Source organism: Crocodylus siamensis, chromosome 9 (genome assembly GCF_052110815.1).
Source record: "Crocodylus siamensis isolate JL-2025a chromosome 9, ASM5211081v1, whole genome shotgun sequence".
In the NCBI taxonomy this organism is placed as follows: Eukaryota; Metazoa; Chordata; order Crocodylia; family Crocodylidae; genus Crocodylus; species Crocodylus siamensis.
This window is the reverse complement of record NC_143403.1, coordinates 72,318,393-72,331,535: the sequence shown is the minus strand read 5'-3', so window position 1 is coordinate 72,331,535 and position 13,143 is coordinate 72,318,393. Positions and strand designations below refer to the sequence as shown.

At 44.3% G+C, this 13,143-nt stretch overlaps 1 protein-coding gene across 5 annotated transcripts in view; it reads right to left on the bottom strand.

Moving 5' to 3' along the window:
• Positions 1 to 8,084, bottom strand: part of ATP2A2 (ATPase sarcoplasmic/endoplasmic reticulum Ca2+ transporting 2) — a 62,614-nt gene extending 54,530 nt beyond the window's left edge. For 4 of the 5 annotated variants that reach the window (XR_016444181.1, XR_016444180.1, XM_090062850.1 and 1 more), the window contains exons 1-3: positions 7,730 to 8,084; positions 7,280 to 7,297; positions 7,105 to 7,187 (exon numbers count right to left, since the gene is read on the bottom strand). Coding sequence is in view for 3 of the 5 variants with exons in the window: in XM_090062850.1 (XP_089918976.1) it covers positions 7,105 to 7,187; positions 7,280 to 7,297; positions 7,730 to 7,847 (219 nt within the window). In the remaining 2 variants the exon portion in view is untranslated. The remainder of the gene's footprint in view (positions 1 to 7,104; positions 7,188 to 7,279; positions 7,298 to 7,729) is intronic. The other variant, XM_090062849.1, reaches the window with a different exon arrangement.
• Between the last annotated feature and the right edge of the window lie 5,059 nt (positions 8,085 to 13,143).

Genomic DNA, 13,143 nt, shown 5'->3' with positions numbered 1-13,143 from the left:
ATGCCAGGGTAAAGCACAGGAGAAACAAGGTGATACCCATGCAAGGGCATGGAATTTGCTAGGTTAGAGTATACTCATGCCACCCCAAGAATACCATGCTCCATCATACAGAGGAATGCAGACAGCCCCAGTGGCCCTTGGCCCCAGATCTGCCAAACAGTATGACCCAGAGTGCATGAGAACAATTCTCCAGCCAGGTACCAGGGGGGTTTCCAAGCACTAGCAGGAGTCCCACTGCATCCCAACCAAAATGCAAATGCCCCAAGGGCCAAGCAGAGCATTCACAGAGACTGGGGAGCGGGCCTAAACAGTTCTTCACCCTCTCCGATTCTCACCCAAGGAATGATTTTATGAAGAGTAATCTTATCTCCTCTCAACCTATGTTTTCTTAAGCTAAGCTCTTTAACCTTCTTTAGGTTCTCCTTTCACTTCCTGGTGGCACTGTGTAAAATCACAGCTTGAATTCACAGGTGACCAGAATTGTACATAATATTCTGCTAGGATCTTGCCCGCCCCCATGCAGTCATACTAATATTTCACTACCCATGCCCAACCTAAAATAGGCTGATGTAGTCCTAGGATTTTTCACAGTTGCACTGCACTTGCATCACCTGATCATTCTTCAGCTCTACTGGCACACCAGGTCCCTCTCCTCCACAAGTCAACAAGCCCCCGCTAGGAAGTTCCACAAAGAAAGCAAGAAAACCTAACAGGCAAGGGGTCAAGGCATGGACAGGGACATCACAGGTACCTGTTAGACAAGCTATGATCAACTGGTGTTAGGAGGTGGACCATGGCCTACACTACAGAATGTGAACACAAACAAAAAACAAAACACCAACTGTCCTGACAAACTGGCGAGAGCAAGAATTCCTTCTTTACTTCAGATCTGGTCTTTGCAAGTCAGTGATAAATTAAGCTGAGGGAAACAAGAGAATGGGGATATTAAGACTGATGCTGAAGCCCTGGCACCACCCTCCACAACTTCTTGGACTGTATAGAGGTGACCTTAAGAGTTAAGAAATGATAGAGTTTCCTATATACTTCAGATTATATAAAATAATAATATACATTCTATAGCAAAATTAGATATATAGCTATATAGAGAGAGCGAGCAAAAAACTACCCATAGTGTTCCATTTCACATTTAAACAGGAGTGCAATTCCAGGGATTAAGGGAAATACCTAACAGAAAAAAGCACGAATATCCTGTCACCACTAAGAGAATGGAAAGAACAAGAGAAGTTTAAGGGCAACTCTCACCTCAACAGCTGTCAAATTACTATGCTTCATTTGATTACTCAGGTTTTTTGGGGGGAGTGGGGGAAAACAAAACAAAGATTTACAGCTTGCAGAAAACTAATTAAAATAAAGTTCACTGAAGAATGAGGTCAAGGAGTTATGCTATTTTTTAAAGCAGAAACACAGACACTACATGCAATGACAAGTATGGGAGAAAAGCAGAGACAGGATGCTGGAACAAGTCAGCCAGCAATAAATGACTGTGATTAATCCAGTTAAGAAAACTAGAAGTATGTAACTAGTGCATTGCAAGATGTGTATTCCCAAAAGAAAGCATCGTCAGATTCTAGTATGAATACAAGAGAGAGAAAGAGAGAAGAGAACAGATCATCTCAGGTGACTAATCACTTTTTAGGCAACACTTTGGAAAAAATCCAAAAAGGAAAAGACAGAAACCACTGTAAAAAAATGGAAGTCTGAGAGTTCTACTGCCCAGGAACAGCTGTACCACTTGACTCAGTAGTTGGGAGAGAAGGTATTCTGTTGTCTGGAGCCAAGACACGTTTGACACTTGATGGTAGCAATTTAGAGGCACATACCTGAGAGAGAACATGCACACATGGTTTTCCTCTTGGACTACTCAGATTTAAAGATTCTATAGAGTTTGCGCACTTTCTCCGTGCTCGACTAGAACTAGTTTTTCCCCCCGGACTCAATGTACACTTTATTAGTATGAAAGGATGTCTTTACACATACTCCAAGGTGGGGAGAGGGAGTGAATTTTAATTAGAGCGGCTCTAGAGAGCTGCTCTAATTAAAATGCGCGTAGCATTTCATGTATTCAGCATCCTATGCTTCAAAATGGCAGTGGGGGGCACTTTAACTAAAGCTCATCAACAAGCTTTAGTTAAAGCATCTCCACCACCATTTTGCAATGCAGGGACACCAAATACACGCCACACCAAGGCTGCTGGAGTTTTCTAATTAGAACACCCGATTAATCAAGTTTGCTCTGACACGTTCCAATTAAAGCGTGTCAGAGCAGGCATCAGGCACATGTATAGGAGCCCACAGAGACTATTTATCAATAGGTTTCCCTCAAAAACTGTACAAAAAGGATGGTAGTCTTAGCATACTGCCATACAAGTTATTCTAGACACAATGAAATTGTTATCTATTAAGTTTCCTTCATTTCTCCTGAATTTAATTCCATTACTCAGGAATTGGGGGGCAGGGGGAAGGAAAAAAAAAAATCGCTTCTTGCTAATCGTTATTGAAAAACAAAATTCAGCAATGATTGCGAAGGAAACTGAAGAGTATTAAATTAATAGACTGCAAGTATCCTTCAGACATCCTGCCCTATGTTTTTGCACACACAACTGCTTTGCTACTCACTTAAGGGAAGCAGAAGGAAAAAAAGAAGCAGTTGGCTCCCAAAATTCTTTACTAGCTGGAGTAACCTAAGGGGTTTCCTTTTTTTTGTTTGTTTTAGAGCCACAAAAAAATTACTTCTTACAGCCCTGTGACCCTTCCTTGTCAGACGATATCTTGGGTGACATTGTATACTCTGAACTTTGCTGACAACATGCCAATACAATACACCAATGCTGTTCCTACTTATGCAACATATGTTCATTCCTATTCCAGGTCTAACAATCAAGCTGGTTCCTGGGCCATTTTATAACAAACACTGCAATCCTCAACAAAATTGATTCATTTCAGCAGTACATTAGCTTGCATGAGGGCTGAAAGATCAGGCTGTCACATACTAAACTGGCCTGCCAACAATTAACATTTCTGGGCTATATTTATAACAATACCCAATATTACTCTAAATCTGCAGAGCTATTTGCATAACGAGTTTCCAAAGTGTTCCCCTTATGCCCTATTCATCTTAGAGGAGTTAGTAACAGTAAGTAGGGCTGCTTGCATGATTCTCTACTTTAGATGTTACAAACACTGTATCTAAATGACATTATGTCCAGTATGAGAAAATTCATCCTAAAATACACAATTAAAGCATTAAGATTTCATGGTCTTGTACAGGAGTCAGGAAGTCCTAGTTAACATCCAACTCTAACTTTCCTTTGTACACATATATATGTATTATGGTATCAAAGTGATAACATACTATTTATGAAGGCTTCCACACTAACCAAGTGTTAAACTTCTTTAAATAGGTAATGTCCTCGGTACATACAAACAGCATATCAGTTATTTATTACATTATACGATAAACCATTGTTGGGCAAAATACTGTAGATGTCATGTATCGTAAAGAATCAGAGCTTACAGACAGTCTGTCTGGCTCACCTTCTGAGCTGCACCTAAACAGTCAACCTAAGACCCTGACGACATCTAAATGAATCAGTTTTCAAACTATTCTTTCTGTAGAGTCCCAAAGATTTTGATAAGACATTGTGGGAGAGGTCCATTCCTATGGATCTTTTTCTTCTCTAAGATATGCATTTTAAGTCCATAAAGACCTACCAAGAGAAAGACAATGACAACCCCACATCTACATTATAACAAGTACTTGGCATACCATCTTTAAAACTATACTAATTTTAAATGCAATGTGTTCTTGTATCAGTATAAGAATAGCCTGTTTCAAAGGACTGCAGCCCACATACCACTAATCATCCACAAGTGTATAAAGTACTTCACAAAGTGCTCTGTAGTACACCTGGTGTAAAGGTACAGAGGCAAGAGTGCACCTGCAACTAATTTTTTCCATTTTGTCACCTGAGCACTCAGCCATGCAGCCTTAACAAAGGGTTTAAGTGGCATTGCATGCACACATTTATATGAACTATATAATACAATGGAAGAAATAAAACATGTTCTCCTGGATACCTATCCCACGTAAAATACCTTAGGAGTTCTGAAGCTTTTGATAAGCAAGAGATTAATAACATTCTTTCTGGAGCAACAAAACATTCAAAGGCTACCTTTATTATGCACATGTGTGCTGCCCAATGTTCTTAAAATACATGCTACCAGCTTTGTGCTATTAATGACATATGGTCCATGCGCTCTAAGAGTGTTAAAGACGCCTAAACTTCAAACAACCGCAATCCTCCTCTTTCCATATTTCACTGATACTTATGCCCAATTCCAACATTCAGCTCCCAAGCTGATTCAGCATTGATATAATTAAAAAGGGAATTTGCAAGGATTAAAAGCCCTTAGAGAGTATATTTCCCCCTCTCATTTCTACTTACAAGAATCTGAACCACTTCTTCCTCAAACTTTTACATTCTGCTTTTTGACAGAGATGGGCCTGAACACTTTCATTTGATGGAACAACTAAGAGCAAGGTTTAGCACAAGCAATATTGCCTATACTACTAACTACTTCTATACAATATCTTACACACAATTCAAGTACCATGTTTCCAGCTCTTACAGATTAACAATATTGTGATAAAAAACAATTTTTCAGTGAGAACAAAGGACTGCACCAAATTTCTGCATCTGGGTCTGATCTAGCCCCCCACCAGTCAATGCCATCAACATCAAAAAGATCCCCACATTGCTTCTACCCCAATGACACATCCCACCTGAAAACCAAAGCAACCTCAACCTTACTAGCTTTAAGCAGGCCAATTTTCAGCAATTCTCAGACATTATAAAATGTCCTAAGTTATCTTAAACGTCCAGCAAACCAATGCTAAAAATGTTAATTTGTCTTTTGATATAGATTTTTTTTAAATGTTTCCTAGTGGCAGATATGGGCCATGAGCCTAACACTGATCTCTACCTCAAGTGAGTATTTTCTGAACATGAGAATTTAAACTAAACTGTTCACATCCAATATTTTATATGACAAAAGTTCATATTTGTAAAGGGGCAGAACAGTTGCTTGAAATACCAGAGCTCTGAAAGAGCCTACTAGCTTTCAAAGGTAAAAAAGTCAACCACCAAAGGAAGGCCAGAAAGAGCAAGTGGGCCTTGATCCCAAGACAAAAAACAAAAGCAAGTGAGAAAGAGTGGTCTGCTGTAAATCAGAGTCAATAATAATTATGATTTTACCCAATTTTTCATTCATAGGCTTTTAAAAAAAGGCTGTAAAACAAAGGCATGAAGGGAGGCAAGAAACCTGTGGCACTAAAAAATGAAGTAACTTCCCCAAGGTTACACAACAGGACAGTGGCAGAACCAGGGATCACACCTAGTTGTAACCCTATCCACAGGACTAGAAGTCCCCTTAATGAGATAGAAAAAAAATAAATGGAAAAAACAGAGACTAGTCTAACTGCTTTATAGCAAAGCACACTTGGACTAGTACATTATCTAACTTTTGTTAGTTTAGATGGGTATTAAATACCGAGTTGGCTGATTAGGCTTAATTTAACATTTAGTGAAACTATCTTTTCACCTATTTAGTCTGAACGGAAATAGAATGCTAATTTTTTCAAGTAGCAACTTAAGACAACACCACCACCTTCCCATCATAATCATTCTTCCCCTTTAATCTAATGAAAGGTGACTTTTTTTTTTCATTTCATCCTTCCCTTCACCAAACCACCTCCCCCAAATGTTCATTCATTTCACAAAATTGCAATTACTAAATGCATTTCCTCCCAGGGAAGCACTGAATCAACTACAGCCTCCACAGGCAAGATCAATGCCAAGCCTTGGCCGGCTGGCAGCAGTGTACGCATACCAAAACCAGAGCCCTCTTTGAAACAAGTGTTAGTTTTAGGACACTTGAAGCCTCCACTGGCCCACGATCAACAACACAGTCTACTGCATCAGGCACAACAGGGGACAGGTCTCCCTCTCCCCAACTGTTTCGGTTTAAGACTGCATATTTATATCAATATTTTAATTTTCACCTATATCAGTTGCAGGACCAATCGAACATCCACTTTCAGTTGTAAAAGCACTGAGCATGTATTTCCCCCCCCGACAAGCAGTTTCTGCAATTCTGGAGCAGAGTCTAGCAAACAAACTTTTTGCTCCCCCATCTAAATCTCTCATGTTGTACACCTTGATTACATTCCCCCCTCCCCAGCTAAAAAGCCAAAATTATTCTGTTCACAAGAACATATGCATCCCCCATTTCCTTCCTCCTGCACTTAATAGTCTGCACTGCATTTCTCCAGTTCCTTAGCAACCACACATCCCGTATAGATTGCAAAAACCAGCTAGCCATTTAATCACTTTTACGTCAAAATCCAGAATCAGTGAGAGTTCCTTGTTCTTTCAGCCTGATGTGCCAGGCAAGGGGTCCATTTTATGACCAGACTATCCAAAGGTCAGTTACCAAATTTGGTCAGCAATGGTGCCATCGTTGCCGTCATCATTCTTGTCAGTGTCAAAAGCAACAACTGTCACCTTACTATTATCAGGGAGGAAAGGCCACTGGAATATTCCCCCATGCAAATTCTATTTACAGTTTGCACCATATCCAAAAATGTCTTCCAACTAACTGCCTGCTCGCTCAGCTTGATAACAATTAACTTGAAAAGAAAAAGAATGACCTAGTAAACTCTGACTTAATCAAGGTTAAGTTTGAGAAGCAAAAAAAGAAAGAAAAAAAAAAAAAAGGTTGGGCAATCTCTCGTGAAATGGACCAGCGACCTTTTTCATGGGTCTGTGAGTCTCAGCTTAGTTAGCATTCAGTCCTCCTGTTCGCTCCCAAAATACAGCTAGGAGAATTCATTTCAGAACACGGCAGAATAAAACGAACGCCGAAGCGGACATGCAAGACTCAGCACGCCGTTTGCTATTCTGCATCTTACACTAGCTCTTCTTTAAACAGCCTAATAACTCCGGGAGCAATCTGCACACAAGCGGAAGCGCAACACTGGTTAACGTAGCCTGGGAAAAAAAAATGGAAACCCTTCATACTTACGAAGGATATACAAGCTGCCAACAACAAAATCCTAACTAGCAAGTCTTCAAACTGTTCGATCACGAGCTCGAGTAACGTTTTCCCTTGAAAGAAAGAGATAAAACAGATGTGATGTCATTTCGGACACACACGCAACGCAGCGGTGGTGGTGGGAGGGGGGCAAATCGCAGCTTACCTTCCTCGGCCGGCAGTTCTGTAGGCAGCAGAGATTTTTCCCGGGGAACATGTCAAAGAGAAAGGCTGTTAGTGACAGATTACTGCCGAAAAGAGCCACGAACAACGCCCTGCCCCAGGCGGGTTTGAACGGGAGGAGGGGGGCCTCCTATATTTCCAACCGATTCAGCCAAGTCATCGGGGTAACTCCCGGCCGCCGGTTGAGGCGAATGTGGACAAATCGCTCGCACGAAATGGAGACCCGCGGAGGTGGCGGGGTCGCCTGAGGGGAGTGGGGGAGACGCGCCCCCTTCCCTTCCCTCCCTCCCGGGGGAGTCCAGCAGAGCCCCACGGTTTGGTGGGGAAAGAGCCGGCGGAGCATGGAGCCGGGAGGCAGCGAGGCCCCGGGCCGGGGCTGCCCACGAGGCGGGGCCGCGTCAGCCATCTTCCCCGCGCGGCCCGCGGCACCTACCGTTGGAGCCCCACTTCTCCTTCAGCTTCTTGACCTGCTCCAGGCTGAGGCCGGTGCTCTCGTTGACGCCGAAGTAAACCAGCACCTCCTCCACCGTCTTGGTGTGCGCGTTCTCCATGGCGCGGCCTCCACCTCCCGCTCCCGCTCCTCAGCCCCGCGTCCCCCCGCGCCGCGCTGTCACCATAGACCCGCACGGCCGGGCGGTGCCGGGGCGGGCTTGGCTATGTGCGTCTGTCGGGGGGTCGGCCCTGGCGCGGCGCGGCGCGGTGTCGTGCGGGCAGAGCGGCCGCGCGGGGCGAGAGCGGCTGAGGCGGCTGCGGCGGCGGCTCTAATAGGATTTGTCGGCGGCGGCGCGCGGCGGCCCCTCAGGCGGCCGCGCATGTGGACGCCGCTCATTGGCCGGCGGCGCCGGTGGGCGGGGCCGGTCGCGCCCGCTTCCGGGGACAGCCGCACGCGGGGGGGGACCCCGGCACGAGGGGGGGGCCGGCGTGGCCTTCCCCTGCCCCGCCGTGAACTCCCTGCCCCGCTGTGAACCGGGGGGGCACCTCCCCAGGAGAACTTGGTGGGAGGCTACCCCCAGGGGTGTCTAGGGGAGGACGTCCCCTCCTGATGGGACCCTGAGGGGGCTGCCTCCCAGCGGTGTCTAGAAGACGCCCCCTCCTGACAGGACCCTGAGGGGCTGCCTCCAGGGGGGGTTTGGGGAGGGCACCCCCTCCTGAGGGATGTCCAAGAAAACCCTGGTGTGGGGGAGGAGGTACCTGCCCCTCCTGACGCTCCCCCCGGGGCCCTGGGGTAGGGGAGACCGGTGCACAGAGCCCGTGGGGGGAAAAGAGCAGTTTCCTTCACCTGGGCCCGCTGCTGCCCCCCAGGTGCCGCTCCTACCCTCCAGCACTGCCTGAAGCTGGCAGGGATGTGCCAGCTCCCAGGTGCCCAAGCAGCCCTGAAAGCAACAGCACGGGGCAGGATGCTGAGGGATGTGCCCACCACACCCCATCCCTCACCCCGGCATGACGCTGCCTGCCTGCCGCGCCTTGGCACCAGTGAACCCGAGTGGCGCAGCCCTACGCCCTGTCACCCGTGAGAGCAGCACCACCGCCCCACCTCATGCACACCTTAGAAATCCTCATCGCCAACTGATACGCACGTGGAGACAGCTCATGTGCATGCAGCAATGCAAGCTGACACAGGTACACATCACACAGCAATGCTAACACCAGCTCATACACACAAATGTGCATGTCTTACTAGCACAACCTGAGCCCCCCGAGCACCCTGTATCAGCCCCGGAGCTGAAAAATAGTACTGCAGTAAGAAGTTGTAGGAGATAAGACCACCCTGTTCTCTCCACTCATAGCACCTGTGCCAAAATATCCAATACTTTTACAAAAGCCAAGCTCTCCAAAAATGCATCTCTTTTAAATAGATCACGTGCTGATAAAGGAAAAATGGAGGGTATGGCTACAGAGCAGAGTGCAGTACCACAGCCGGATATCCAACCTAGATCTAATGTCTTAGCTCAGTCCTGGAGAAGGTATAGCTGCATTACTGGGGCACTTTGCCAAGGCTAATAGAGTCTGATTCTCAGCAGAGCTAATTAGCCTTGGTAGAGTGCTACTGTAATATGGCTGTGCTGGTCCTGGTACCAGAGCTAGCACTCAGATATCTTTGCTGAGGGTGGCGTACATAACCTAACTGCGAGAGAAACAGACTGCGTTAGTTTGACAGCTTACATTTTTATGTTTGTTTATTCCATTCTTTAATATTTGCTTCTAATGTTTTTATGCCAGCCATTAGGACACACATTGTAAATGTGCATTTGACACTTACCGATACATAAACATTGAACAGTAATTACTAGGCGTGAGGTATGCCTATAGCACCATACACACATTGACCAAGATATGGCACAAGCCAACTGACCCAAGCTCCAGCACTTCATGTCATCTGACACACACGGGAAATGGAACTAGAAAACTATTCTCAAACACTCTGCTTCAGAAAACATATACAGCGTATGCACCTCATTATATGGTTATGCAACACTGAATGACACCAGCACATGGCATACATAACACATGATGGATACCAGCGACACCAGACGTAAGAACCATGTGCAAACAGACCTCACAGTGCCACACAGGTACAACACTGACAGATACTGCAACACAATATTCACCCCACTATAATGGGCTAATTTATACTAAAGTAATACCAAGCACATGCCACATGCGGAAGTACATATATATATATTCTTAAAACACTGGCATGTTTGCAGCAGACTCATGTAGACATAATGCGCTGACTTTGAACAGAAGAAACACTTGAGCGTCTTTGAAGATATTGTGCTTCATTTTTTGCTGCTTTTAAATTCTAATTTTATTCTTAAATACTGTATTACAAAAGCTCAATAACATGAACCATCATTAATAGCATTCCCAACAGATATTAAAAAAAATCAGACCATACTTCATAATGACTCGTCCCTGTTAAATACCTCCTAACATAATTATGAGACTCCCTTTCGTACATGTTTCTTCCAACAGCTCCTATGAGCATTTTCTAAATATACCTGGAAACATAGCAAGGGTGTAACCCATAACAGTGGTCTCATGAACCCACCCTGCTGGACTCACTAGTTTGTTTTAAGCCTTCTGATCTCACTGAGTAGACCAATATAAGATTGGGACTGAAACCCAAATGATATCACCTTTCTGCACTCCTTTAAGTGCAAACTGGGCTATTAAGTTAGGGGGTAGGGTCTGTTAGTTGAGGGATATACCGTAGTCCTGGCTACTCTTTGGGACATTCTCTTCCTCTAAAGCTTCAATGGCAACTGTAATGACCACATTTTCTCTCTTCACCCTTCAAATGTGTGGGAGATGGCTGGGATACACATGGCAAGTAAGCAATAGCAGTAAGATGTGGGAGCTCCAAAGAACAGTATGTCTATGCAGATGCCCCAAAACAGGTAGAAATCCCAGGACTGTTGCAGATTTGAAAGCCAACTCCAGAAAGTGTGTTATTTTAAGGTCTCGTAAGATTTGCCCAGTAATATACCCCTTTTACAGGGGAGTTGGTTATCTTGACTCACTAGTGGGGAAGCATATCAGCTCTGCCTCAGCTGTGCAAATATGTGAAATCTTCAAGCAGATTAGTTCCGGTAGGAGCAGATCATGTAGACTATCCATTTGGAAGGAGAAGGGAAAACAATTTCTTTCGCTGCTAAGAAGTGAAGTTGCAATATGAATTCAGAGTGATCCCTTGGAAAGGAATACAACTAAATGAGCTAGATTCATCCCTGGTGAAACTCCAGTACCTTTAACGGAAATGCACCATTCATGCATTTGGCCCAATAGCTTTTTCACTGTAATATATTACAAGCAGCAGCCAAGGGACTGGGCAGCAACATAAAACCTGTTTCTGCAGTCATTACTAATTGAAGTAAATGGGAATTTGGCCTGAGTGAAGATTGCAGGATCCGGCCCTTTGAAATTAACTCATTAACTCATCCACACTGCTGCAAAGCAGAGTTGCAGCTTGTTGCAAGGCTGTCCTTTCCATACACAAAAAGCGTGTGCATTTTTTGGTACTCAAACCTGAAACAGAGAGACTAATAGCTTTGGCCAGAGCTAAGTATAGCACAGGAGGGTGCTACACAAATCCCAAGGCAGCTCAGCCAATGCACCTGAATCCTGACCTGCAATACCCTTTCTATTTCAGGCCTGGAGCTCTGTCTCCTAGCAGACATGGACAATGTTTTACCACTGTGCTGAACTGTGCCAAGTTACGTGGTGATTTGTGGTCTGGCTTAGTGCCCACTAGAGTCTATGGTGAGACCACCAAACTCATTAGATTTGTTTCCCAAATTAGATTCAAATACAAGGCTCAGTAAGCAAAAAATGGGGGTATAACCCCCATTCTATTTTACTTCTCTTAAGGTACAGGTATTAGATATGTTGTACTGGTTTCAGCCACACACACAAAAAAACCATACTAAAAGACCAGAAAATGCTACATCAAAATGGAAAGGTTTTAAAACTGAAGTTCTCTGATAGGGTATTGCAGGTTAAATATAGAAACTATTTTTTCCAGTCAGCACACTCTTTGCTTTCATGGTATTATGTCAAGGTTTTTGTTCCCCTCTCCTTTTAAGAAGCTTAAACAGCAAAATGCTTCAAATACTGAGATGAAACAGTTCTGGAAACCCAGTATAAAAATTATTAATGATTAAATGTAATTTCAGGTTTAAATAATTAAGTCAGTCTGACTTCTTTCTTTATCATTTTTATTGCTAGGCAGCATGTATTCCTATATCATCACCAGGTAGGATTTCACGACAACAGAGACCCAAAGACTGTGAATACAAAGGATAGTGTTGCAGTTGGGAGATTTCTAGAACTGGATCATTGTTGCTGCCCTGAGCAGCTGCTTCCCTCCTTGACAGCATGAGAGAGACAGTGGGCCAGATTTGGCTCTCACTGACAAGGGATGACAGTATAGCTTAGGAGATTTCTTCTTTTGCTTGTCTGCTCTTCTGGTAGTCACCTGGCCTGTCACTAAAGACTCCAGCAAAATAGTTGCCGGAGCCGTCTCAGCTTCTCTGTACTGAAAAATCGTGTAGTCTATGCTAAAACTGACATCAACTGGAAATCGACTAGAAACGGGACCGTCAGGGATGATGGTAGTTTGGTAATAGCCCAGGACTAGGGTCCAAGAGATGAATCCTCTTCTTTAACCTTGCTGCAAACTTCCTACATGATCTGTTGTATAAATAAATATCTAATTCCTATTAGTCACCCATCTGTCATTTATGCCTGTGAAAAATTTGTCCCTTGGTACCTCTGTGCCCCAGTTTCATCTTTATACAAGAGGGATAGTGACACGTTTCTCACAGAGATGGTTTCATTAAAGTTTACCAAGTGACTCGAGATCACTGGCTGGAAAGCATTATACACCTGCACAGTATTATTTCTGTAACAAGTTCATGGCCGCTTCAAATGTCACAGTTCTCATCATGCTGTGCAACATGGCCCCTTCAGGCTTTCATGGCAATATGGGGGATAGGACACACCTCATCCTGCTCCACAGGCACCGCAGGCTACTGCCACTTGAGCTAAAAGAGTTTATTTAGGTGCCCCCAGCATACATAAACAGCTCTGATTCCACTGTGGACAGAGACATGCATACAACTTGTTCCAGGCTGTGATAGTATTCAAGCCTGTAGCGTTAACAACAGAAATGCTAGCACCAAAGTAGTAGCTGCTAGTACACAGTGCAAACACTTCCTTCTTGCACTGAAAAGTCCCATAAACAGCAATAACATCCAGAGAGTGGCTCTAGTGGCAGGTTTCTATCTCTTCCCACTCTGTGGAGATTTTGTGCATATAGGCAATTCACTCAGACTTTGTGTAGTA